This window comes from Panulirus ornatus, chromosome 11, assembly GCF_036320965.1.
Source record: "Panulirus ornatus isolate Po-2019 chromosome 11, ASM3632096v1, whole genome shotgun sequence".
In the NCBI taxonomy this organism is placed as follows: Eukaryota; Metazoa; Arthropoda; class Malacostraca; order Decapoda; family Palinuridae; genus Panulirus; species Panulirus ornatus.
In genome coordinates this window covers 7,408,610-7,434,576 of record NC_092234.1, presented here as the reverse complement: position 1 = coordinate 7,434,576, position 25,967 = coordinate 7,408,610, and the positions used below count along the sequence as shown (strand labels likewise).

Below are 25,967 nucleotides of genomic sequence, written 5' to 3'. Positions count from 1 at the left end.
GAAATCCTTCTTCCATCGTGTAGTTAATGTCTGTTTTAAATCAAGCAGTTTCTTAACTGTTAGCAAGTAATACATTTGGGAATTATCCACATATTCCATTTGTGACAGTGGAGAAATTCTATAGCTAATAGAGGGGTAAAATTGAAATCTTTTATTTCATTGTCTGACCATCATTAGTTTTACTTAGTATTTCAGCATTTTATTTGATGGTAATTTTCATACTTATGACTGTCTGTTTTGCCACTAAATGAAATATGATTATGATGGATGAGTGTTGTATTTTAGCTGCCATTCTCAAACAATTGGTTACAGTGTTTTTTTTTGGTTTTTGCTTGCGATTCTTGCAGATGGAGCCAGTTTTCCCACCTTGTGCTGTCTGATGGTTTCATGTTCACGTTTCATGTTTTAATAACTTTGAATGCATTGTTGGAAAATGTCTCATATGGGCTATTTTTTTTCTCTTTCCTGTTGCATCCTAAAGTTGTTATCGACAGAGTTGGGTAGAAATTAGATTCTAAAATGGCTCAAGCAACCTCAAAGATGTTTTAATTCATCTGAAATATTTATTGATACTTTATATTAATTTGCAATAGATGTGGTCCAAGTCTGCCGTCAGTTCAGCTAAAGGTAAAGGAAAAAAGAAAAGGCATTTGAAAAATGGTATTTTGCAGTTGTTTCTTCTCATTTGTTTTATAAACCTATTATATTCTCAAGTCACTTGCATTTATCCACAAACATGTTTGTTATTTTCATGTATAGTTATCTGTAATAATGACGTCTTGGTTACTTTAGATTAAATGTTATTTTCTGCTATCACAGGATACAACTTATAAAGATTGGTGCAGTGAGCTGATTCTCTGGCGTGTAGATGCTGTAGGGCCTCTAAGTAAATCTGGCGGTGTTACTGAATTGGCGCGTATCAATTCTCCACAAGTTTCGGCCTTTTCCAATGCTGCCTGGATCCCAACACTTTTACCAAGGTATTGAAACTTGTTTTGTCTTCCATTACTTTATGAGCATCATCATTCAACAAAATCTTATTAAACCTTTGAAGCGTTGTTTCTCAAAGATCATGAAAGATATTACAGATCACTTTGAAAGATGAATGTTTTGTGTTGAATATGGATTTAGACCAATATGATTTTCATTTTAAGATTGTTTGCATAACAGATGAGACACCAATGAATTTGTAGTTACTTTTATGGAACTTATATGACTGTAAGATGTGAATTGGTCTTCATGATTGATGATTAGCTAACTTAGTGTATTTTTTAGTTTGAAAACAGAAGCAGAAAGATTATAATTTTTTGTGATTACAGCACCACTCTTGGGAGTGTATCCAACTCTCCATCAGCCTGTTTTGTTGCCTCTGATGGGGAGTGCCTTCGAGTCTATCAAGCAGTTATAGATGGACGAGCACTCTTGGCTGAAATATCTACAGCTGAGCGGAAAAAACGTATGATGGAGTCTACTTTAAGTCTCTCCACAGACAGTTCACTGCAGGAGCAAGCAGGACAAGTGGTCAGTTGGAAGATATTTACTTGCTGTGCCAGTACTATCATAGATAGTTTGTGAAAATGTTTATACTAATTGCATCTTGTTTCTGTACCTTTTATTCTACATCATTTATATTTTATAATTCCTTCCCTTAACTGTATATATTTCTCTGTGTGTTGGTTTTATATGGAAATTTTTTTTAAGTAATGTTGAGTATATGGTGAACAGTAGTTTGAAAAGATGATAGACTGCATTTTTATCATTCTAAGATTATTTGTCAGAAATTTCAGGAGTGAGAAGTCAAAGATGCTGACTTGAGAAAATTTGCAAAAGCATGGTAGGATATAATCTTAAAGCATGTCAAGATTATGGAAGAAGAATTTATTCTTTTAAGATGAATTATGAAAATTTTAGTATGAGTTGAATTAAAGTAGAAGAGAGATATGTGTAAGAATAATTATTAGATAAGTATGGTCGAAATGCCAGTGATAAAGATGAAATATATAAGAAATGGGAAGAGTATTTCAAAGAACTTATTAGAAATTATATCAAAAAGATATATGCATTTTTACAGTAGGATTAAGGTAAAGAGAGAAAAGATTAAGTAAATGTGAGGGGAAGACATTACGAAGGAGGAAGTAAGAAGGGCAGTAAAGCTCTTAAAGAAAGGGAAAGCTGTACATATTTATAGATGGGTGAGTAAGATGTTTAAGTTAGAGGTGGAACAGCTGTGGAGTTGATCTAGAAAGTGTGTATGAAAGCACAAAAAAGTGCTTATATACCTAATAAAAAAAGACGTTCCAGCGTTTACAAGTAAAGGGAGTAAAAGTGATTTTAAGAATTACACGAGAATGTATCCGTATTATAAATGATAAAAAATGTATGTAGTAGGATAGTGATGGATCCTTGGAATAGGGAAGATAGAGTACTGCCAAGTATCTCTTGCATATCACAGAAGCTGACTAAGAGGAGGCAGGAGTGGGGTCTTGAAATTATTCCCTTCTGTATTACTCCAAAACAGGGAACAGAGTAAAAGACCAAACAGGAACTTTTTCCTTTAAGGATTAGTCATATGCTTTATGATGGTGAAAGAGACTCTTACAGATTACTGATAGTGTAATAAGTCAGCTGGATGTTAAACTTCAAACTGCAATATTGCCTTTGTGATTTATCATCCCCTCCTCAAAAATGTTCATATTCTCTTTTCCTCTCATAATATGTCTTTATTAAACTTCATAAAAGAAAATACCAAAAAAAGGTAGTATACTTTCCTATGTTTTGGTGTTAGAGGGCATTAACTTGACTGGGGAGAACTTATTGTGGTTGCATGTATGCTCATATAAGTAAGTCCTAGGTTAATTATATATAAGCTTCATCCCCTTTAGGTGATGTGGCATTAACTGTAGTAGAACATATGTAAGAGAAGAACTTTTAACATTTGAATTTTTCAGAAAGGTGTGGTGTGCAAGATGTTCACTGTGTATCTGATTGTATATAAGGCTCACTTATGTTTTCTAAAGTCACCTGAATTTGAAAAATCTATGCTGACCATTCTTGTCTAGTTGAGACAGCTAGACACCTAACGGAGAAAACCCATCATTGCAGACAAACTAAGCAGTGCTCCACAACAACTGTCTGTCATCCTCTGGCCAGCCATAGACTGAAAAGATATGAATTAAACATCTAGTCATGTCACTGTAACGTTTTTGAGGCATTAAGTTCTTATTACTCTGAATGAAATGGTAAATCATCACTATTATATCTGTTTTCAGAATTTGGCTGATATTTTTGATATAGTATCAGAACAGTCAACTGCACGTCCTGGCTGTGTTATTGAGTTGGATGCCATAGGTGATGCAACAAATGACTGGCAAAACACACAGTTTCTACATGTCTTTCAAGAAGGCCTCATCCGGGGAGAACGTGGATCAAATGCAGGTGAGAATATTAATTTTGTCTTGTAAAAGATAGTGAAATTTTTTTAGTACATGGTCGTGTCAGTATCACATACAAAGCTGTACTTCAAGATATGGTCTTTATATTATTGTAAGTGTGATGTTATTGCTGTTATTATGAATTGGCACTATTTGAAAAATTTTGTACATTTCATTTTTGAGCTTACTTGATGATCCAAATATAGGGAAAGCAGAACTGTTTTGGTTGACAGTGGACACTTGAATGTAAGGGTTGACATATCGTAGGTTTTTGCGTACATGGGACACCTACTGTTTGGCACAATAGTCACATTGATTTGCTTATTTTACTTTCTCTTCGGAAAAAGACCAATTTTTATGCATTCAATTTGCTCACAAAGTAACGCAAAATACAAAGTATTTTATGAAAGTGACTACTGTTGAACTTGCTTTGTACCTGGATAGAGCAGTAATTTACAAGGATTTTTTTTTTATTCATGAAATCATTCATATATAGGTAAAGATGCAGCAGGCATATTTGATCCAACTCATGCCCCAATGGTAGACCTTCACTCATCTGCCAAGTTCGAGGAACCCTTCTACATCACTCTGCTGGAGAAAACTCATACTAGCTCGGTATTTAAGAAATTACCTTTTTCAAATAAATCATCAGATATAACAGCCATTGCATTGCAGATGTGCTATAGATGTTTGAATACAATTGAGTTTAAGCAGTCATTGACTGATTTGGGTCATTCTGTACATCATTTTATTTTTCTGCATGTGTACATAGGTAATGCATGTGTGGAGGCTGGTCATTGCATCAGAAAGTCATGGTCATGAACTTTGTGAGGATGAGGAAGGCCGTGGGACAGGCTGCAGCACCCCAGTAGTTGACAATTTAGCAGGACACATTGATGCTTCCCCCATTGCTATTACTACAACAAAGGTTAGTATTTATTCATATTTTATCCTTGTGGTTGAGTTGAGTAGAATGATTTATGCCAAGTTTTGCTGAGAACAATTCCTGTTGAAAGCTCTCAAAATAGAACAGAATGTAGACCTTTAACAAAATGTGTGAAGATCAGAACAAGATAGGCTAAGGTTGCAACTTTACCTGTGGATTAACAAAATTGCCACCACCAACAACAATCTTGTATTTCTGAATATGACTCATCACAGATACTTGACTGCCTAAAGTGGCAGATGATATCACATTGCAGTCTGAGCAAAGAGCTCTCTGAATATGTTGACTAAATTGTTTATGCAGCAGAATCCTATTGTAAATTAGTTTGCCTTCAAAACATATTGGAAATGGAGAAGTTAATGCATCAATTTTTGTTTTTCTTTGGGCAATATTCTGGATCTTTACTCATCGTTTCTTATATGATATATTATTCCAGATCTGTGCACATCCCCTACCACTACCCACAGGTGTGCATGTGATACATGCATCTCCTGCTGCAGGCCACCTAAGCTCTGCATCTATATACCCAGCATGTTATGCTCCTTATGTCCTTGTGACTGCTTGCTCTGATAACACCATCCGATTTTGGAGATGCCGTATGTCTGGAGAAGAAGAAAACATTCAGATTCAGTGGCAAGAATGGCATATGGTTAGCAAAGATGGAAGAAGTGCTATTAAAGTGCCAGGTAAGAAATATGAATAATGTAGAAAGGACACATGCTTTCTTTCTTAGTATCGAATGTCATTAATGCTTTTCCCATTTACATGGAATTGATTAAGACCCTGACATTTTATGTGTTTAATTTCCTAATATAATTTGCAAATTCTTGATGTAGAAATGATGCACAGTACTTTCATTCTGTATTTTGTGTTTAATAAGTTTTTCACAGTAACTTTTGAGAGTCTGCAGACTACAGATCCTCTGTTTGTTTTTAAACCACATAACCATAATCATTTTTAGGCTTAGATATTCATTAACAAGGTATGCACAAACTAATGTCCTATCCTGATGCTACCTGAAATATTATGATGATGGATTGAGTGAATTGGAGTGATGTGGTATAAAGGCGGCAATGTGTTGTCAGTGGACTGAGCCAGAGCATGTGAAGCATCTGGAAGAAACCATGGAAAGGTCAGTAGGTCCTGATAGTGGAGAGAGGGCTGTGGTTTCGGTGCATTACACGTGACACTAGAATGGATGTGAGTGAATGAAGCCTTTTTTTCGTTTGTTCCTGGCATTACCTCACTAATGCAGGAAACAGCAAGTAGTAGACAAGTATAGACAAGTATAGCACCAGGAAAACACAAAAGGCCACATTCACTCACACTCAAGTCTCTTGCTGTCATGTGTAATGCACTGAAACCATACCTCCCTATCCACATCCAGGCCCCACAGACCTTTCCTTGGTTTACCCCAGATGTTTCACATACCCTGGTTCAGTCCATTGACAGCACTTCAACCCTAGTATACCACATCATTCCAGTTCGCTCTCTTCCTTGCACACCTCTCACCTTCCTGCATGTTCAGGCCCCAATTGCTCAAAATCTTTTTCATTCCACCCTTCTACCTTCAGTTTGGTCACCTACTTCATGTTCCCCCCATCTCTGACACATATATATACTCTTTGTCAACCTTTCCTCTCTCATTCTCTCCATAAGTCCAAACCATTTTAACACACATCATCTACATTAAAGCAAGTTTCCCTAATGGGTTATTGTTCCAGGAAGTGGAAGCAAAAATATATTACATAAGCTTTGATATCTTTGTCATCAGATATCAACATTAATCACTGTATTTTCGTTTTTAGGTCAACCTCTTCATGTGAGTGCAGCCTATAGTGGTAGGATTGCTTGTGCATATCAGACTCCAGGGCAGCAAGCAGCAGTTTCTGCTGGAAATGATGGCAGTATCCAGTTTTCATGCTCATTAGCCATATATGAATGTGAATCTACTGGAGGTATGTCACTGATTGTCCCTGTACTAGACCCAACTTACTTCAGTTGTAATGCAGCAAGGTTCTCTTTATCAAAGAAATAATATTCATGATGAGAGGAAAGTATTGTTAAAGGTATATTTCAAAGGAGTTAACTTTAAAGACTGTTACTCATGTGATATTTAAAGGAAATGCTTGCGTAGAAAGTGTGAAGATACTTTTCCTTGGGAGAAGTGTATGATTTAGTGATTCCCAGAAGGTTTCATGATACCTTAACAGATCTATTACAGATACTGAAAAACTGATCAAACAATATAAGCAGTAAGCATGGTCTGATGTTGAAATTAGTTTGTGTCACATATGGATTTTTCTTTGCTGCTGAGGTCCTGTGTCAGTGTTGATTGGCTTAGGTTGATGTTTGTCAAGTATTTTAGTCAGTCAGTGGCTTGTCCAGATCAGCCAACTTCACAACCTTGGGTAGACTACATTCTGCGATTGCCAGCTTTCTTCATAGGTATGAAACAGGTTTAATTGGGCTGTTGGACTGAAGCATAAGCTTGACAACATTTCTATGAGTTAAATGATTGCAGTATAGCAGAAATTAAAAGAAAAAATGGTCCATGTGTCACCATTGCATAAAAGATATGAGTTTCTGTCAAAACAATATAATCTGTTACTTTTACATCATTTACATTGAGTGTTGGAATGGATGATAAAGAAACACATATTGAAAAAGTTAAGTGTCATGATCATTGCCTTTTTGTATTAAAAAAAGGATAAAAAAGAAGGACTGGTTATTTCTAAGTACAGAAGGTAGGAATACATTGTTAGGAGTTATAAATGAGTGCATTCCATATGCCTGACCAGTTTTAACAGGAACTTTGTAAGACATAACTTGCATAAGTTGAGAAATCATTTTGAATATGAACCTTTATTGATCACCAAGAATTACCATTTTTTTCAGGGTCACAGTGGGTGCTAGAAGACAAATTTGACCTGCGTGACATAGTCACACATCCTGGGGAATCTAGCATGGCTGATCTTGATCTTGCTTACCTCTCAAAAGTTGCACAAGGTCGATCTACCACCAGACTTAAATCTGCACTAAGTTCTGAGGACCTCTCACAAACATGTCCAGCATCACCAGTATTCTCTGTTGATGCCTTGCATTCTGTGTCTAGTAAGTAATGTGCTTTTAGATGTCTATGATGAGAGAATTTGCATAAATGTATTTGTTTTAGAATTTCTCTTGATTTTTGACATCAATACTCTACTAGATAGATGTTATGAATGACACTCCCTATTCCAAGAATCTGTAATATCTTAGTTAGGCTCCTGCAGTGCTCAGGAAAATGGCCACATCTACCTGTTGGGGCCAAATGTCATAAAGTATAGCAATGTTATGTGTACATCCGTGTGTAGAGAATGCAGAGCAATTGAGTAGTAAGTTCCTAGAGTCTTCGTGATGTTATTTGAAATGTGTTATGTTGAAACTGTGTTTATAGGGTTATAGGGGTGGGTGATGTCCAGAGTATAGACAAGAAAATATGACGTGTTTGTGTGAGGAGTGTGCCTTCTGATAGATGTATGTTTGGTGGGTTGAAGTGTAGGACTTAAGGGGCTGTTATTTAGTGCTCTTTCTGTCATTTCAGGGTGTAAGTTTTTTGTCAGTGTCATATTAGGTGGAGATCTGTGAGTAAAGGTTGCTGAAGTGTTGTGAGGCTTGGTTTAGGTTTTCATTTCTACTTAGGTGTGATTAGTTATGGTGTAGTTAGGGTAGGAGGGGTCTAGTGCTGTTGTATAGAATTGAATACCAAGCATGTTGATGTAGAATTATATGAGGAGGATCTTTGTCTCATTGTGTAGGTGTTAAGTTTTTGTGGTTTTTAGGCTGCCAGTGATTGTTTTGATTGCACTCCTCCACTGCAATATCAGGCCCTCGTCACCACATTATCTGGTGAGTTTTCATTAAATATCATAACATATGGAGTATTTTATGTATATTTTTGGTTGTTTAATACATTTGCTTGCATATGGTCCTTCACCCAATATTTCTATTGAAACTCATTTTATGAAATAATGTGTTTTGTGTTGTGCAAAGTCTGCAAGTTCTTGATTTACTTTCTCCGGTGACCTTAGGGTAATGCTCTAGGTGATGATGACTGGTTGGATGGAGATGGTGATGAGGGAGTGATGGTAGAGATGACTTGTGGAGTGGTGGTAGTGGTAGTGATGATTGTGGTGAAGTGATGGTGGTAGAGATGACTGAAGAATTTTCATGATTTTCTATTCCATTTTAAGCAACACCCCAACTCTTGCAGTTTTTTAGGGTAGAAGTAGTAGGTAGGAATAACAGGCAGGAAGTTTAGCTAGATATAGTTGGTTGGAACTTTAGGTAGACATATTAGGTAGAAGCAGTTGGTAGAAACATTAGTTATGTGCCTTAAGAATTACTGCTGTAGAGTTGCCCTCTGTCAGTGGGCTGTTAAGGGTGAGGCATTGAAGGCTGTGAAGTTGCACTAAAGTTCACCAGGTATAGTGACTTTCATGCTGTGGCCACCACCTTTATGGAGAACCTGTATGGAATGGGCAGCAGTGCTATAGATAGGTAGATGTAGCGAATAAATGATCAGTTTGTAATTACAAAGATACAATATGCCTTACTCTTGAATATAAAATTTATCCACTTAGTTATGCATGTTAGTGTTTTTTGTTTTTCACGATGAATAACATGAAATATTTTATTTACTTAAACAGTAATGTGCTGAAATATAAAAACATCTTTCACGTATAATGATTAGATTTTATTGGATAAGTGAGAAGGTAACATTACATCTTGACATGAGTGCATAAGTGCCTGATTTTATGATTTATATGCTTTCTCTCCAGGTCAGTTATTGGTTCCAAGCCCTAGCACCCTGCACTCACTTCGTAATCAACGTTTCGACAAACGAGGTGTGAGTGTGAAGCAGAAACACCCAGTCCAGATTGATTGGGTTTCCCAAGAGGATGGCTCACATCTTTTGACAGTTGCAATTGGAAGTAAGGTAAGTGTACATTATGAAGCTTTTCTTGTAAATAAAAGAGAGACAGAGCGATAGAATTAGATACACTTGCCATTATGACTTGTACTTAAGAACAGCTTAGGCAATCAGAAAATGAAAACAGAATTATTGAGGCCAAGTTGATACATCTCCTCCTACAAATGGATGCTATGTCTTTCCATGTAGGAGCCAAAGCAGTGTAACTCGTCAACTTCCATTACCATGGCTAACTACCAGTAACTGTTAAACCTTGCATATTGGGAGTCGCACACATAAAGTTCATTTTTGGAGGCATTTTTTAGACTGCACCTGTATTATGACATCTGTATGGCCACTATTTGTGGCTCTTGTGTCTGCCTCACACTCAGACTGTGATATGCGTCCTCTTCCTCCATTTCTCCACCCCTCCCATAGAGGATTTGTGCATTAACTTTAGATTATACTGTGGCCATTTGAAGTATATTAGCTTTTTTATCTACCATATTCTTTACTTCTACATGTATTACTTTCATGCAACAGAAAATATAATTGATGTACACTCTTCAAAACCCTTCCTCCTCCAATCCCATGTGATCTATACATTAACTTTAGCATTATACCACAGCCATAGGAAATGAGTTAGCTCCCATTTTTTATGTTTATCCTGTACTTTCATATGTATTTCTTTCATTTGTGATGGAAAAAGAAAATTCTGTTGATGCATGCCTTCCAAAAACCTCATTCCTTCAGAAGATTTATGGATTTACTTCAGTGTTTTACCACAGCCGTATGAATAAAATTAAAGTACTTTGTTACAGGAGAAGCGAGAGGCAAGTCAGTTTGAGCATGGTAGAATGAAGAGAACCTAAAGCGAGTACCAGTGTCTTAAATATCTGCATTGAGTAGTAAGGGCAAGGGAGGGTTTGTATGATGGTGTAGTAGTTCTGATAGTGCTGTAGGAAGCAAGGTGTGAGCTCTGTGTGGAACATTACGGAAGAGGATGAATATGTAGGAAATGAAACGATTGAGTATAAAAATAGATGAGTGGAAGGTTGATCAAATAAGAAGCAACAGAGTGAGAGAGATTTATGGCTGTAATAAAAGTATGACAGAGAGCTGAAGTGGATCACTGAAATGGTTTGGACAGAGGATGATTGAAGAAGGCTGATTGAGAGGGTATACTTTTTGGAAGTGTAGGGAACAAAGAGAAGGGGGAACTGAGGAGAAGGTGGAAGAATGGAATGAAGGATGATTTGAGTAATTGGGACCTGAACATGCTGGAGAGTATGAGGCATGCATTGGATAGAGCAGCTTGGAGCACTGTGGTACACAGGAGACATTGGAGTGTTAATGGGCTTATGAAGAAGTTAGGAAACCATGGGAAGATATTTGGTGTAAGGCTGTGACTACAGGGCTCAGGTTTCAATCCTTGTTTTTTATTTGACAAGTTATTTCAGTTTGTATGTGTTTTTTCATTGTTATGTATGTTAAGGGTGGGGGGGATTTATGGGTAAAGGTTGCTGAAGTGTAAAGCAGAGATAAGCATTTCTGTTTGTGGGTTGATGGTTAGTTATGGAATGGGTGGGAGAAGTGTTATGTTGTTGCATAGAATTGAATGTTGAGTATGTTGAGGTATTGTACTTTCAGGAGCTTTGTTTCATTGTGTAGGTGTTTAATTTTTATGGTTTCAAGACAGCCAGTGATTGTTCTGAGTGCATTATTTTGTGAGGTTTTTAGCTTTGTTACATATGCTTCTGTAAGAATAGAAAACCAGGCAAGTGAGATATAGTTTGGAATGGAGTGGATGGATTGTTTTTTTAGGATGTTATGGGATTCTTTTATTCATCCAAATCTGGTGCCAATTAGTATTCAGAGGGCTTTTAGTTTAAGTTTTGCTTTTGTGTTCATGTTATTAGTGTGGGGAGTGAATGTTGTGTGTGTCATAACTGATGCTTAGAATGATTAGGTATTTAAGGTGACTGGAGAGTATGATCTGGAATCATCTCCTTCAAGGGTTAAAAAGGTGATTGTTGACTAATGTGAAGATGCAGATATTCTGTTCCAAGTGTGTCATTGTACCAGGTATGTAATATAGTGCTACATATTTGTTGCTGCTACTGTGATGACAGGGTGTTGTGATGTGATTGTGAGGTTGTTTGCATATGACAGGATTTTCATGTTTTGATTAGCTTTGGTTGATTGGGGGGGATTGTGTATGTATACATACATACACATGTACGTACTTTAACCATTGTTCTTAGTGCTCATTAGTGCCACTAATAAAGTAAACTTTACCCACAGATCTTGGCATACACTAGTGTTGCAGATGAAGTAGCAGTGATGAGTAGTGAAGATAGCAAGAAGGATAAAGAACCTAGGCCTCGTCCAGTTTTGCAAAAATCTATGTCAATGCATACCATTTCTGATACTAATTTGCCAAGGTAAGGGTTTGATAATTCTGTTCATCTTTTTCTTATTTTGTGTTTGTCAACATATTTATGATTTATCTCCCATTTATGTGGGAGAGATTAAATCCTCACAGCCTCTCAGTATATGTATATGTGCTACAGCTAAAAGAGGCTTCCACGCTGATTTTACCGCTCTCTGATTTTCTCCCTGGTATCTTTGTCAATTCAGCAAGTGAAAGTAATGTTTTCATTGACACCTTCACCCTCACACAGAATGTGTGGCAAGTGCACATAATTAGAATTCATTATCCTGGAATTCTTATGTAGAATATTTTTATCTAAAAATTTTGTTATACATCAGGGTCTCCCTTTTTTAATCTTTTCTCCTTACCTCCAGCTGTACAATCATTGATCTTCCAGTGTACAATATTCCATATATGTATTCTGCTTGGATGTACCTGTGTCTTTCTAACAATTTCTTCACACTGCACATCTTTTTCATATCATTCCTTACTCTGTTTTCTCAATTTCTTCCATTGCTGCTTTTATTAATTACCTATATGGATCAAGGAAAATTGAAGTTTCACATTTATGCATCAGAATTAGAACTAGCACTCTCTCTTGCAAGCTTCTTGTCTCTCTTTTCATAAATTCTTATGTATTTGCCATTTTCTGCTTTAGCAAGGTAGCATCAAGAACAGAGAACCAAGCCTTTGAGGGAAAATCCTCACTTACCCCCCATCTCTGTTCCTTCTTTTGGAAAAGTGAAAACTAGAGGGGAGGATTTCCAGCCCCCTGCTCCCACCCCTTTTGTCGCCTTCTACGACATGCAGAGAATACATTGGGGAAGTATTCTTTCACCCGTATCCTCAGGGATAATATATGTATATGTATGTATATTACCCATTCATCCCTTATCATTACTCCATTCTCAGTTTGATGGTGTGTATCAGATATATAAAGCCTTTTCAATAGCACTCACTTCTCTGTTCACATATTATCTATGTGCATGCAACCATACATGTCATCCATGTATATTAACTCAAGGACTTTTTAATGGAAATTGGTCTTGTGGTAATTGTAAATATAAAAAGATTATGTTGAGTGTAATGAAGTAAATGTTCACCATTGTTTAATTGCTATGATAGATATTGGTATTCCAAGGGTGTGAGTGAATTGATACCAAAAGAGTAATTCCGATAAGTTGAGTGATTATGTGATTTTTGTTGATATGAACTCTGCATGGCTATAACAATCATGCTGTTGTGAAGATTCCAGTAAAGCAGTCATATTGAAAGTCTCAGTGTTTGGGCAGTAGACCTATCTATCTGTATTTGATGTAGTTGATATCAGACTCACAGATGATAAAATCATCTTTATATTCTGTTTGCCAGGTGGATGCGATTAGAGAAACTGTCTCTAACAACAGCTGATGGACTAGCTCCTCTGCCAATGCAAGTATCCTGGGTGCGTGATGGCATACTGGTTGTTGGAATGGATAATGAAATGCATGTGTACTCTCAGTGGCACATTCCAGGTAACAACAATGATTAGATTTCTAGATTGCAAGAGATGAAATTGGTTTTGAAGTTTGGAAGTGGTTATCTTGTTCACCAGTTAGGGAAACTTTTGTCATGGCCACCCCTCTTGAGTGAGTTCCCAAAAGAAATGGGGGTCACAGTTTACAGATATCACATGTTGCTAGAGATAATGATAAAAAGCCACGTACAGTGAATTTACTAAGATCACAGAGTAACTTTTAGGATCATCAATAATTGTGTAGTTGAAATGTCTCTTGTGAATATCATCTGTCCATAAACGTATTTTTCTTCTTCGTGTGCTTAGGATGGAATAGGTGCAAAGCCTCACATATCAAAAATCATGTGTTGTTTTAATTCCTTTTATCTCGGAATAATTATTTTATTTCTTCTGCAAGTAACATTTTTACTTCTTATCCCTGGAAGCAGCAGCAGAACAGAAGCAAACCCAGCATCGAGAAGCAGTGAGTGGTAAGGAAGATGGGCGTGACCTGACTGAGACAGATCTAAAAACATATCTGCAAGCATCATCACATAACCCCAAATCTGCTACATCCATATCAAGGGTTGCATCATTTTCAGTCCTTGCTGCTCTTGATAATAAGATGAAAAAGGGTGAGTAAATACATGGGCAATATTTATGCTTGTCTATGAATAGTCACCCTGATTCTGTTGAATAAGTAACACGTGTTCTGGTTTAAATCCAAAAACATTCATGAAAGTTACCGCAGAACCCAAAAAGGATACCACCCAACAAGTTTGTATGACAAGATTTCTCCATTGGTAAGGATAGTGCATCCATCTCTTTAAAATCTTTCTTGATTACTGATACTGTCACTCTCTGCTTGACAGAGTGAAACATTGTCTTTTAGATAGTCTTTTCTTTATAATTTCTTTTCTCACAAATTTACTGGTAACCTATGTGTTTAGCATAAAAACCATGAACTCTTAACTGTTAAGTGGAACATGCTATCTCTGGTAATGGTTTGTAGATTCTAGGTCCAGTTGTTAGGAACTTTGAAACTAGAGGGCACTCGTCATTAAGCTCCCCTCTTTTGGCCTACCTCTCTTACTTTGCCCCCTGACATCTAGCTTCATCTTGGGCAGCGCTATTTCTGTTGTTGTTGGTGGATCAGCCTATCTCCCTTCCTCCATCAACATCAGTGTCCCTCAGGGTTCTGTCCTGTCTCCTATTTTTTCCCTACTTTTTGTCAACAATTTCCTTTCTTTCTCAAATAACTAAATGCACTCATATATTGACAACTCAAATCTGCATTTTTACACATCCTTCAATTCTGCTCCTCTTCCTCGCAACATGCATCTTGTCCCGACAAAACTTCCTCTATGAACTCAGACTTGGAAGGATACCTCGGTGTTAAGTTTATTGCCTTCAAGACCCAGTTTCTTCCTATCTTTCTTTCAAAAATTCCTCACAACTTTCCTCTTTCCTTTGATGGTTCTGTAATTCTGCCTTTTAACTTGAAGAACATACATGTTATTACTGTAACAGCCACTCTTTCTTGAAAATCCCATTACAGAAATAGCTAAGTCTGCCTTTAAGAAACTGGGAGTCCTGTTTAGAGGTTGAAATTTCTTTCCTCTCAAGCAGTTGCTATGTTTATACAAAGGATTTATCTAACCTTGTATGGAGTACTGCTTTCACATCTGTGGTGGTTCTATCTCTGACAGGGTTGAGTTGAAAACGTTCCATCTTATAAACTCTCCCTGGGTAACTTCAAAACATGAAGTACTTACACCCTATGTCTCAATTTTGGTTCACTTCCCCTCTTCTGTACAAGAGGGGAAGTGATTTTGGATTTTGCTCTCAAGAGCTGGCTGCTTTTATGCCTCAATGACTAGTTAGACCAGGCAATACTTGGCAAAGTGCTGGGTCACATGATTACTGTGTGGCCATCGGCAACTCAAGGGTGAGCTGTTTTCATTACTGTTTTTTTCCCTATACCTTGAAATTTTGGAACTCTCTACCTTCGTATGTCTTTCCCAATAATTATGACCAAGCACATTTTAAAAAACAGGTTTTTCACTTGTCCAAAATATGTAAATACTTACCCTTGTCTCTTCTTTTTCCAATCTTTAACCTCCCTGTATTTCAGGTAAAGCCTCTCTTTGATGTGGACTTATGACTGTGACTGGAGCTTCCACTTTAAAAAGATTCAAATTCTCACCTGAACATCTCGAGGATTCAGACTTGTCACATTTCTTTTGCTTTGACTTTACTACTCAGCTTAACATTAATCAGCATCAGAGTACCTCAAAGCATTTCATTGCACATCCAGACTAGTGTTTTTTCTGATTTTCTTTTTCCCAGAAGCACAAGACTTACTCAGGCACTTTCCATTCATAGTTATAGGGGGTTTGAGAAAGTTTTACAAAACAACTGTATAGTCACATGTGTCTGACTGCCTGGCTTGGGAGAATCGTGCTACTTGCTTGCAAATTATTGATGGGCAGTCATGTTCCACTGTTTCTGCATGATTTTTGAAACTTTTTTCTACGTCATTTTAGTTCTTCACAGTCAATGTATATACCTCAGTTTCCATACTGGGAAATTATAAAATGGGGGATATCTGAATCTTTGTCATTCATACATTCTTGTTTGTTCTTGCCTTTTAACAAGGGTGTTAAACATTCAGTCTGCCAGTCCTCAGGCACTTCCCTTCTTGCCACACAAGTTTGGAACAATTCAATGTATTTGAAAGTGATTAAGATGCCTGTTTAACAGTAACCTCATTAATGAAGGCCAGATGGATTTGTACTAAGAAAAAGAACACAAACACAGCTGTTAGTAAACTTCAAAAGCTTATGTATATTTATTTATTTATTAATTTATAGTTTTCCCATCCTAGGACCCTTTTTTGAAAGGGTGCTGGTTTTACCCAAGGAACCCTTATAAAGGGGCTCCTGCTGCCCAAGGCTTTGCTACAGTCAGTAGCAAGGACAGGATGGATTCCTGTAAAGTGAAAAGTTCTTTGACAAGACTGTACTCTGCTGTACTCTACTTTGTTAAGAAATATGAAACAACCAAATTTATTTGGAAGTTATTAAAAAACATATGCTTAAACAGTTAATTATATTATGTTAATGACGGCCCAGTGGATATTTACCAAGAAACTGTACTTGAACACAATTGTTTATAAACTACAAAAGCATTTATTCATTTATTAATTTGTGTATTTACTCATGTATAGGTATTTATGTATGTTAACCCCAGGGCTCCTCCATGAAAGGGTCTTTTTGTTACCCCAGGAACCCTTCATCTTTTGGCAGTCAGTTAAGTTGTGATGCACTGTCCAGTTTCATGATTCCATAAACAGATGGCTGCTTACATGAAAGATACATGTTTATTGCAGTTTTTTCTAAAAAAAAAAAAAAAAAAAAAAAAGCATATCCTAATTTTCCTTTCATCTCATTGAATCCATCAAATGTTTTTTTCTTACAGTTACTGTGTTCTAAAACATGAGTAATTTTTTAGGTCTTGGGGAAGTGATGACCACTCCATCAGATGAGATAGGACCATCAATATCTGGAATATTTGAGGCCAGCCACATTGCATCCCCTGTTCTGCCCCAGTATCACCCACGGCAACTAATGGAACTTCTCAATTCTGGCAAAATACGCCGTGTCAAGGCAATTCTCGCACACTTAGTTAGGTAATGTATATGCATGTTTTTCAGCGTTTTATGAACAAATTGATAATTTTGTTATGTGCTGTTATCATTAACAGTCTTCCTCCTCCTCCTCCTCCTACTCCTCCCTATCCCTCTTCTCCTCCTCCTACTTCCCCCTCTTTGTAGCATTGTAGTTTAGTCTGATTATGGAATCATTTCCTAAATTATGATTCTAAAAATGCTGTTTAACTCCATAGAATTACAACAGCAGTATATCTTGTAAGATTGGTTTCCTTTCTGATCCTTGCTTTTTGATACTTCATAGACAACTTAGTCAAAAAGTTCACTTGGGAGGTTAGTCTTCACTCTATTTGTAGTTTACATTGGCTCCTTTTATTAAACACAACATAATATGTGTCATATATGTTTAGTTTTTTAGATACAAGTGGAATTCCTTAAACTTCATTTGTAACTCATATTCTTATTGCTGGTTTCTCAGTATCATATGCTAATGATATATCAAAAATGACTGATCTCAAGCAACTTAGTTTCATATCAGAACTTTGTTTAATTTAACTATTCCTTGAGCACAAATTATGGATGTTAGGGGCAATGATTATGAGAGTATGATCAGGTTGTAGTGTAACAAGTATAGAGGAAGATAGCAAAGGCAGAAGAACAGAGTGAGTTCATGAATCTAGTAAATGTCAGTGAAAGAATCTTTTAAATGGTGCCAAGACCATAATGAGTGGAGAAAGTACTGCAGGAGCCTTCTTTCTTCACAGCAAAAGCCATGCAATAAAAGAAAAATACTTTGGTCACTGAATTCAAGTTATTAGTAATTATGAAATATAAATAAATGAATGAATATCTTTGTGTGTCATTTGTTTAATTATTGTTTTCCCACAGGTGTCTATCACAGTTAGGCCAAAGGAGCACGGATGTGATTTATCGTACCAGCCTTTCAGATGTTGATGATCCTCGCAACCGTAGTTGGTCACGCTCACGCACCTTGTCCATGTCTGGCAACCAAGGAGGCTCTGTGAGTGTCTGTTCTGTCTTTATCTGTAAGTGTATTGTTCCTTGAATACTGATTTTACTAGAAAATTGATATTTCGCATTTTCATTGATTCATAGTTTCACATCTTGCATAGTCCAGAACCAAAATTTTACTAAGTGGACAGTCAAAGAACCAATAAAAATGTGAACTGAGGCAGGTAGATCAAAAATCTTTTACATTTGGCCTACAGAATGAGATGAGTGTTTTCTTCATGAATGCCACAGAAGCTCACAATGAAATAGTTGACAGTTTATCCACAAATGTTTTACCTATTTTCAGCAACATTATATGTGGTGATCAGAAAGTTACACCCCTTTGAATAGAAAAAAAAATGGAAATTGAAGAAAGTGAGATCTTGAACCCAAAGGACCTGGGTCAGTCAAAAGCTGCACCCTACTTTTGAAGTACAGAAAGTCAGATCCGCATACAAATTATGGAGTCATGAAGGTGCAAATACCCTGACTCTCCCCTGATATGCATGTGAACCCTCAGTCAGCACTGTTACTTAGTTGTTTGCATTAATTATAGTGTCTTGGAGATATGGAATCTTGATCCTATATTATCAGTTTGCCCCACCTAGGTTTGCAACAATAGTTTCTTGTAATTGAAATCCACACCATATCATTAGAGGAGGAAAAAGAGAAAGTAGAACTACCCTTATCTGAACATTTGTCTTGTCCTTTTGGATTTTAGAAGGAGACCATGGATTTACTAGAGGGTAAACATCAAATCGGCTATTAAGCATAGCACTGCATCATCTTGTGTAAGTTTCATGTTAACTTTGTGGTGATATATTTCCATATCATCAGGGTTTTTCCAGAGCCTGCCTCAGTTTTTTGGAAATTTAACAGTTGTGAAAATCATGATTTTACTCTGATCATTTAAGTATTTCATCATATTGTGTAAGTTTCATGTTAACTTTGTGGTGATATATTTCCTTATCATCAGGGTTTTTCCAGAGCCTGCCTCAGTTTTTTGGAAATTTAACAGTTGTGAAAATCATGATTTTACTCTAATCATTTAAGTATTTTGGTTCACAGGCGAGTCGAGAGGGACGGGGATCCCTGACTATGCTACCCGAGGAACTCACTCTGGACTACATTGAGGTGACAGCCATTCCTCCTTTGCCACTGTGGTTGCTGTTAGAAGCTGATAAGGATACACAAAATCATCAAGCAAAGAAAGCAGACAATAAAGAAGATGTAAGTTGACTTAAGTAGGCAATAGGTGGTAGACAGCTACTGAGCAGGGAGGGATATTGTCAGTAATCCCTGCCAGGGTATCTGAAGGTTAGTAATGGCTGTGTAGAGAGCCAGCACTTCTGTAGTTTTCAAGTTGCGTTTCTGTAACTCAGGTAGCTGTCTTTTTCTATGCCTCATGTACACGAGGACATTATGTCCAGAGACATACAGTCTGCTCCCTGTCAAACAAAACTCTTGACAACACTCAACATGCACAATTCATTTTTTGTAACTAGGTTTTCCTGTGGTAAGCACTATGTACAAACCCTGCCTTTTGGTGGAATGGTATGAGCAGTAGATAGATGAAGTAGGAAGGAACATCAGTTGGGAGCATTAGGTAGTAGTAGTAGGTAGGAATGTTAGGCAGGAGTATCAGTTAGAGGCAGTAGGCTGTAACATCAGTCATGAACATTAAGTACACATGCTAGGTAGAAGAAATAGGAACTTTAGGTAGGAGCCTCTAGAAACACCGTGCTAGAGTTGCCCTCTGCCAGTGGCCTGTTAAGGGTGAGGCATTAAAGGCTAAGAAGCAGTGTCAGAGTTCACCAGTTGTGGATATACTTACATTCAAAAATAAGATCCCACTGGCATGACAGGCGTGGAAGACTTTGTGAAATACTACCTCTGAAATCCAAAGATGTGATTTGCACAAAAAGAGAGAACACCTTAAATATCTGGGGCCCAACATTTTTCAGCACCATGCCATCTACCATCAGAAACAGTATGGAATGCAGAGTAAAGAAAGTTAAGAGTGCATTGAATAAGTACCTACAAAATGTACCAGACTATCCAGGTTATTTACACATAACTTTTGACAAGGCTTTTTAACTCGGACAACTCATTCATCACAACTATAGATTTTCCTTTGATGAGTTCTGTGTGCTAGCCCTGCCTTTTGGCTAAATGGTAAGAGCAGTAGGTAGAAACTTTAGGTAGAAGTAGTTAGAAGGAACATTTGACAAATGTAGTAGGTTGGAACATTAGGCAGGAACATTAGTTAGTTTAGTGAAGGTTGTCTATTTCATTTCTTTTGGAAAAACAAATCATGGTTGTTTTAGTGTTTAGCATTATTAAAAGAAGTTTATAGCTCTCAGTTTTCAGTTTTATTTATCTAATTCTTACATACCTTAGGACCTGTTTTAAGTAAATTATCTTTATGCACTCCATCAGTGAAGGTTGTGGAAGTAGTGTAGCAATATTCTGTGGTCTGAATTTATGTAACAGTTCCATACATGGTAATAAATGTATACATACAGATTGGTATAATCATTTTCAGATGTAGAATACAAGAAACTGCATCCTTTTGTGTTTGTGTATGATCCAAACTGATCCTGATGGGGATTAGTGTGATGACTTTAGGTTGGAATATCAGCTTTTGGGTCAAATTCTCCATGATTAGCATTCTCTGTATGTACAGTATCCCATCTTCATTGCAGCATGCTTCTGCCTCAAGACATAATCCACTTTTTCAGTATTCTCTGGTAACGTGTGTTACACATGTGGTATGTTGGCTCATAAATAGATAATCTGTATTTTTGCAATGCTTTTGAGTGTGTAAACCCTGATAAATGTTATGTACCTTCTTGACTGTTATTTAGATTTTTTTCTTAAATTATAAATATATGAAATCTGCAGACTTATGCTGAATTGTTTGGGGCACCAACTATGTCAGTTGATGATGATCTCACGCTGGATGATGATGAAGTAGACTTGAGTGGTCGACGCAAGTCACTGTCTCATGAGGTTAAGAGCATTGCATTCTTTGGGCCACGTCAAGTGAGTATACCATTGTCATTTCATTTTAGATTGATTCCTATCCAAGCCATTCCCCCCTCCCCCCTCCCCCTAAGGGGTGCATACAGTTGAAATTCATGGATCAGCTGCTTCAGCAACCCAGCCATGTCCATCATGCAGTACAAGAAGTCATAAAATGTAGTGTTATTGTGTTTGTGTCTTTGAATTTTGAGCAATTGAGCTGTAAATGTTTAGTGTTGTCTTCATGCTAGTTGTATTATGAGTTTGAAGGGTCTTGAGATATAATGAATTGGTGTTTTTATTGTTATGTGGATAGATGATGTCCAAAGCATAGACAAGAAAGTGTAACTTGTGTGTGTGGTCTTTCAGTGTGTATGTGTTCTTTAGTGTTGTGTTTGTTGGGATAGGGAAATTTCTGATTATGTATAATTGTAGGTTGCTGAAATGTGAAGCAGGTTAAGATTTTTATTTCTGTTTTGGGGTTGGTACTTAGTTATTGAGTGGTTTAGTTGGGAGGGGTCTAGTGCTGCTGCAAAAAATTGAGTGATGAACACAAGTAGATGGGATTGTGTTGGGGGATTGATATGATGTATAGGGGTGATGTGCTCTTGCTTAGCTGAGCCAGGGCATATAAAGTAGCCATGGTAAACCATGGAATAGTTTATGGGGCTTGGCTTTGGATGTTAGACTTTGATTTCAGTACATTGTACACAACAGCATGAGAGTGGGTATATGCAAATAAGATGCTGTTTTTTTGTTCCTGAAACTACCTTGCTAATGCACAAGAAGTAGTTGTGTAAAAGGATGATAGTATTTTGTAAATTTTGCAAGATTGAACCATACTTTTTGCTTAGATATAAGTAAACCTGTTACTTGTCATAGCTTGCATGTAAAAGTGCAGATTTACAGCCTTCTACATAACTTGATAGGTTTGTCAATATATGATCAGATTTCTGTTTATCAAGAGATGATTCTGTTACTTTGGACACTAAAAGCATTTGATAATATTAATTTCTTTTTTACTTTTCAGGCTCAGATTTTGGCTGCCCTGCTGACCCACACACACCTTCCAGGCCTTTCCAGCCTTGACCAGATGCACCTTTTGGCTTTAGCTGACACTGTAGCTTCATGCAATGTTGACTTTGCTGACCGATTTGATATAAACAAAGCCAAGGAGGCGCTAGCGAAGGAGACATTTTCCAGAACTACTACAGATGAGCCTTCAATGGGTAGGCTTAGGCAGTTTCTGTTAATGTTGGATGTGTTCATTGTTTTTCATGTTGTTGTTGTTCTAGGAGCATTAGGTAGAAGTAGTAGCAGAGTTGCCCTCTGCCAGTGGCCTGTTAAGGGTGAGGCACTAAAGTCTAAGAAGCAGCACTGGAATTCACTAGTTATGAAGACTATTGCCATGGCCACCCACATGAGAGAGTTCCAGAAGGGATCAGGCATCGGAGATGTAGATAGATAGATAGGTTTCCCATATTGGAATGCCATGGCACTCAGATTGTCCACCACACCCATATGGCAATCCAAAGGATATCAGAGAGAAGGGAATATTGTGATATTGTTTTGCTAGGTTATTGATGGGTGGTTGAAGATTTATATTTTATGTCTTCAGTGACATAGTAGTGGTGACAGCACACACAGGGAGGATGTACCTTGGGAGGCTTGGGTATGTATGTGGGAGGATAGGGGGAACTGATAAATGTTTGTTTGGTGATGTGCACATGAGTATGTTTAATGATAGTTTTATTGGTTGGTTAAGGGGAAAACATAGCTTGTAGGTGACTCAAGAGTGGTTTGTAAGGGTGTGCCAGGGGTGAGTTGAGTCTTACCTCACCCTGTGTTAAGATGATTTCAGAGGTCAGCTCCCGCAGCTCGGTTTAGGGCCATGCTGCCATGAAGCTCCTCCGCTCTGTCAGGATGGTGGCAGCTGCAGGCCATTGTAAATGCCATTTCCTGTCTGTGCTGCTTTGACCCCTTTCTCAGCTTATAAAGGATGATTTTACCTCTCCCTCATCTGATGAATATTTCCAGTCCTTTACCAGAAGTCTCTTCAGCAGCATCTGTAATTGAACCCCCCCCCCCCCATCTTTTTCCACTTGATCAGTCTACATTGGAATTTCCTGCTTGTAAAACCACTATTCTCAGCATCTGTGTTTCTTCCATCTCAGCTGTGTAGGATTCCATATCTAGTGCTCCCACCACCACCTCATACAGAACTTTGCCCTCTCCCATGTTTTTCTCATACAGGGTCATTTGATAGATGGACATATGCTGTAGGTGGCATACCATCTGGTGTCCAAGTGGAGTTTATCTCTGAGGTACCTGTGATTCTGTCCTGTTTCTTCAGTGTAGATACCCAAACATTTCCTGCTTCTTGGAAGCTTGCCTTGGTTCAGTCCATCCCTAAGAAAGTATACTAACCCAACCTTCTAACTACTGCCTTAGCAGTCTCTCTTTTGCCATATCCATAGTTTTTGAAACTCTCTTAGTCATACATGCTTAGACACTAAGAATCTCTTTCCCTTTGCTCAGATCACCAGTACAGCTATATATCACTTCTTATTGGGCCCACTTATATGTCAACTTTGGCACTCTGGGAGACCTCAGGGATCATCTTTGCATGGCTTTTGTACTGTCCTTCCCTGGGACAGGTACTGCTTCAGTGGCCAAGGTGTCTCTTATTATGCTGAACACATAGCAGAGGTAATCTTGGCTGGGAATGTGTCCTTCACCCCATCATCTACTAAATCTTATGCCTCACACCAGCCCTCCCTCATGACTTATGAATATACTCTCTGTCTTTCTCTATCATGTGTTTATTGTGTGCCTATATTTGCTAGTTAATCTTTCTCTGTTGGGAATGACTTTTTTTTGACATTGACTTATACACATTACAAATTTTTTCATTATATTTCTTAAGGATGTGATGTTATGTATTATGGTATATAAATATGAAAACCATGAGCTGATTAATGAATTTAAAAACTATTTTATCAGAAACTCTGGACGATTGTGGTTTGCGTTTCCTTCTTGCAATGCGGCACCACACGTATCTTCTTAGATGTTTGCCCATTGCACAACGTGCAGCATTGCAGAAAGGAGGGATTGGCAGTCACAATTTTGTATGGGCCTTCCATTCTGAGAGTCAAGAAGAACTTCTAGATTTCATATCATCTATGAGACAGGTAAATGAGTATAAGAAAACTGAGTACATTAGGGATTCATTAAGCTCCTTATGTTTTTTTTTATCATTTTCAGTCTTCATCGAAACTAAGCTGATGCTTTCTGGGAAAATTTTTCTCTTTCTAATGCATAATGCTTCATAGCAATCAGTTATATTTTATGAGATATTTATTGGTTTTTAGAAATTTTCCTCAAAAATGAGGAAATGTCAAATATAGAAAGCATAATAGAAAGTATGCATGTGTTAGAAAGAGGGCTCAAACTGTAATTGAGTTAGTAACATATGCATATTTTCAGGGTAATCCACGTTGGTCTGAGCTGCGTGAACTGGGATTCGGATGGTGGGTTAGGAACAATGCTCTTTTAACCCGTTGCTTCAACAAGGTAATTTGAATTGTTTATGTTTAGAAAAACTTATGAAAGAAAATAATGACTCATTTTTCTTTCTTAACATTTAGCTTAAGAAAAGTAATTATGTTATATCCAATAGACTGTAACATAACAAATCTTTCCCTGCCCTCAGATTGCCAAGGCTGCATTTCTATTGAAGAATGACCCCCTTGATGCTGCTATATATTACCTTGCTATGAAGAAGAAAAATCTTGTGTGGGGCCTCTTCCGCTCTATAAGTGATAAACGAATGACAGACTTTTTTGCTAACAACTTTTCTGAAGAACGATGGCGAAAAGCTGCTTTAAAAAATGCCTTTGCTCTTTTGGGTAAACAGAGGTTTGAACATGCTGCAGCATTTTTCCTTTTGGCGGGAGCATTAAAGGATGCCCTTGAGGTAAGGAGTCTGTTGCCATTTTATGTTTACATAAGGAAAATTCAGTCATTTTGGAAATACTTAATACTTTTAGAGTTAACAGAAGTTGGAAATACTTATAGATGTAGGGGTATTTACTCATTTGGTTGGAGGTACTTATGCAGGTATATAAATATTACATATGATACACTGAAAGAGATTGGTTTGTTCCAACTAAGAAATTTCTTTCAGAAAACATTCTCATTTGATATATTTGATCATGGATTAGGGCCTTTGAGGAATAGACTAAATTATCCTAGAAATAAAAGAAAACAAGTAGAAATGCAAAGAAAAATAAGAAAAAAGAAATTGTTGTAGCACTACTGCAGAAACCTTTTTTTGTGTTATCGATGAAAATTGGTAAAAGTAACTGATTAGACTTTGGGGATTATGGTTGCTAAGATAAGAATTAGGAATTGATCAAGTTAAGTTTCACAAATGATCCTCAGGAGCTGTTTAAGCCTGGGTTACCTGTAGGTTTAGTCAGAACTTAGGTGCTGCAGGATCTTCTGTTCATCCTCATTTAGCCACATTTGTTCACACTCAGTCTCTAGCTGTCATGTGTAATGCACCGAAACCACAACATCCTATCCACATCTAAGCCCCACATACCTTTCCATGGTTTACCCCAAACATTTTACATGCCATGATTCAGTCCATTGACAGCATGTCGACCCCTGTGTACCACATCATTCAAATTCACTCTATATATATCTTGCTAACGCAGGAAATGGCAAATATGTATGAAAGAAATATATATATTTTTTTTTCATATTCACCATTTCCCGCAATAGCAGGGTAGCATAAGGAACAGGTGACTGAGCCTTCATAGTAAGTTATTTCCATGTATTTTTTCAGGTGGTACTGAACAAGCTGCAGGATGAACAGCTAGCAATTGTTATCATACGACTGTATGAAGGGGAGTTTGAGGCTGTACCTCCAACACTGTGTAAACTTCTTAATACAGTGAGTTTTCATGTCCCCAGTGTGATACAAGTGGAAGGCTTA

At 37.3% G+C, this 25,967-nt stretch overlaps 1 protein-coding gene across 1 annotated transcript in view; it reads left to right on the top strand.

Annotated features, from left to right (window-relative positions):
• Window positions 1–25,967, top strand: part of Rbcn-3A (rabconnectin-3 alpha) — a 105,830-nt gene that overhangs the window by 16,837 nt on the left and 63,026 nt on the right. Inside the window, exons 13-33 of the mRNA XM_071666188.1 lie at window positions 820–980; window positions 1,320–1,521; window positions 3,270–3,435; window positions 3,928–4,046; window positions 4,204–4,359; window positions 4,814–5,063; window positions 6,186–6,335; window positions 7,276–7,491; window positions 9,201–9,358; window positions 11,636–11,775; window positions 13,137–13,279; window positions 13,707–13,895; window positions 16,774–16,951; window positions 17,819–17,951; window positions 19,010–19,171; window positions 20,846–20,986; window positions 21,996–22,194; window positions 23,969–24,156; window positions 24,452–24,538; window positions 24,678–24,941; window positions 25,818–25,925. Coding sequence (XP_071522289.1) covers window positions 820–980; window positions 1,320–1,521; window positions 3,270–3,435; window positions 3,928–4,046; window positions 4,204–4,359; window positions 4,814–5,063; window positions 6,186–6,335; window positions 7,276–7,491; window positions 9,201–9,358; window positions 11,636–11,775; window positions 13,137–13,279; window positions 13,707–13,895; window positions 16,774–16,951; window positions 17,819–17,951; window positions 19,010–19,171; window positions 20,846–20,986; window positions 21,996–22,194; window positions 23,969–24,156; window positions 24,452–24,538; window positions 24,678–24,941; window positions 25,818–25,925 — 3,510 coding nt within the window. The remainder of the gene's footprint in view (window positions 1–819; window positions 981–1,319; window positions 1,522–3,269; window positions 3,436–3,927; window positions 4,047–4,203; window positions 4,360–4,813; window positions 5,064–6,185; window positions 6,336–7,275; window positions 7,492–9,200; window positions 9,359–11,635; window positions 11,776–13,136; window positions 13,280–13,706; window positions 13,896–16,773; window positions 16,952–17,818; window positions 17,952–19,009; window positions 19,172–20,845; window positions 20,987–21,995; window positions 22,195–23,968; window positions 24,157–24,451; window positions 24,539–24,677; window positions 24,942–25,817; window positions 25,926–25,967) is intronic.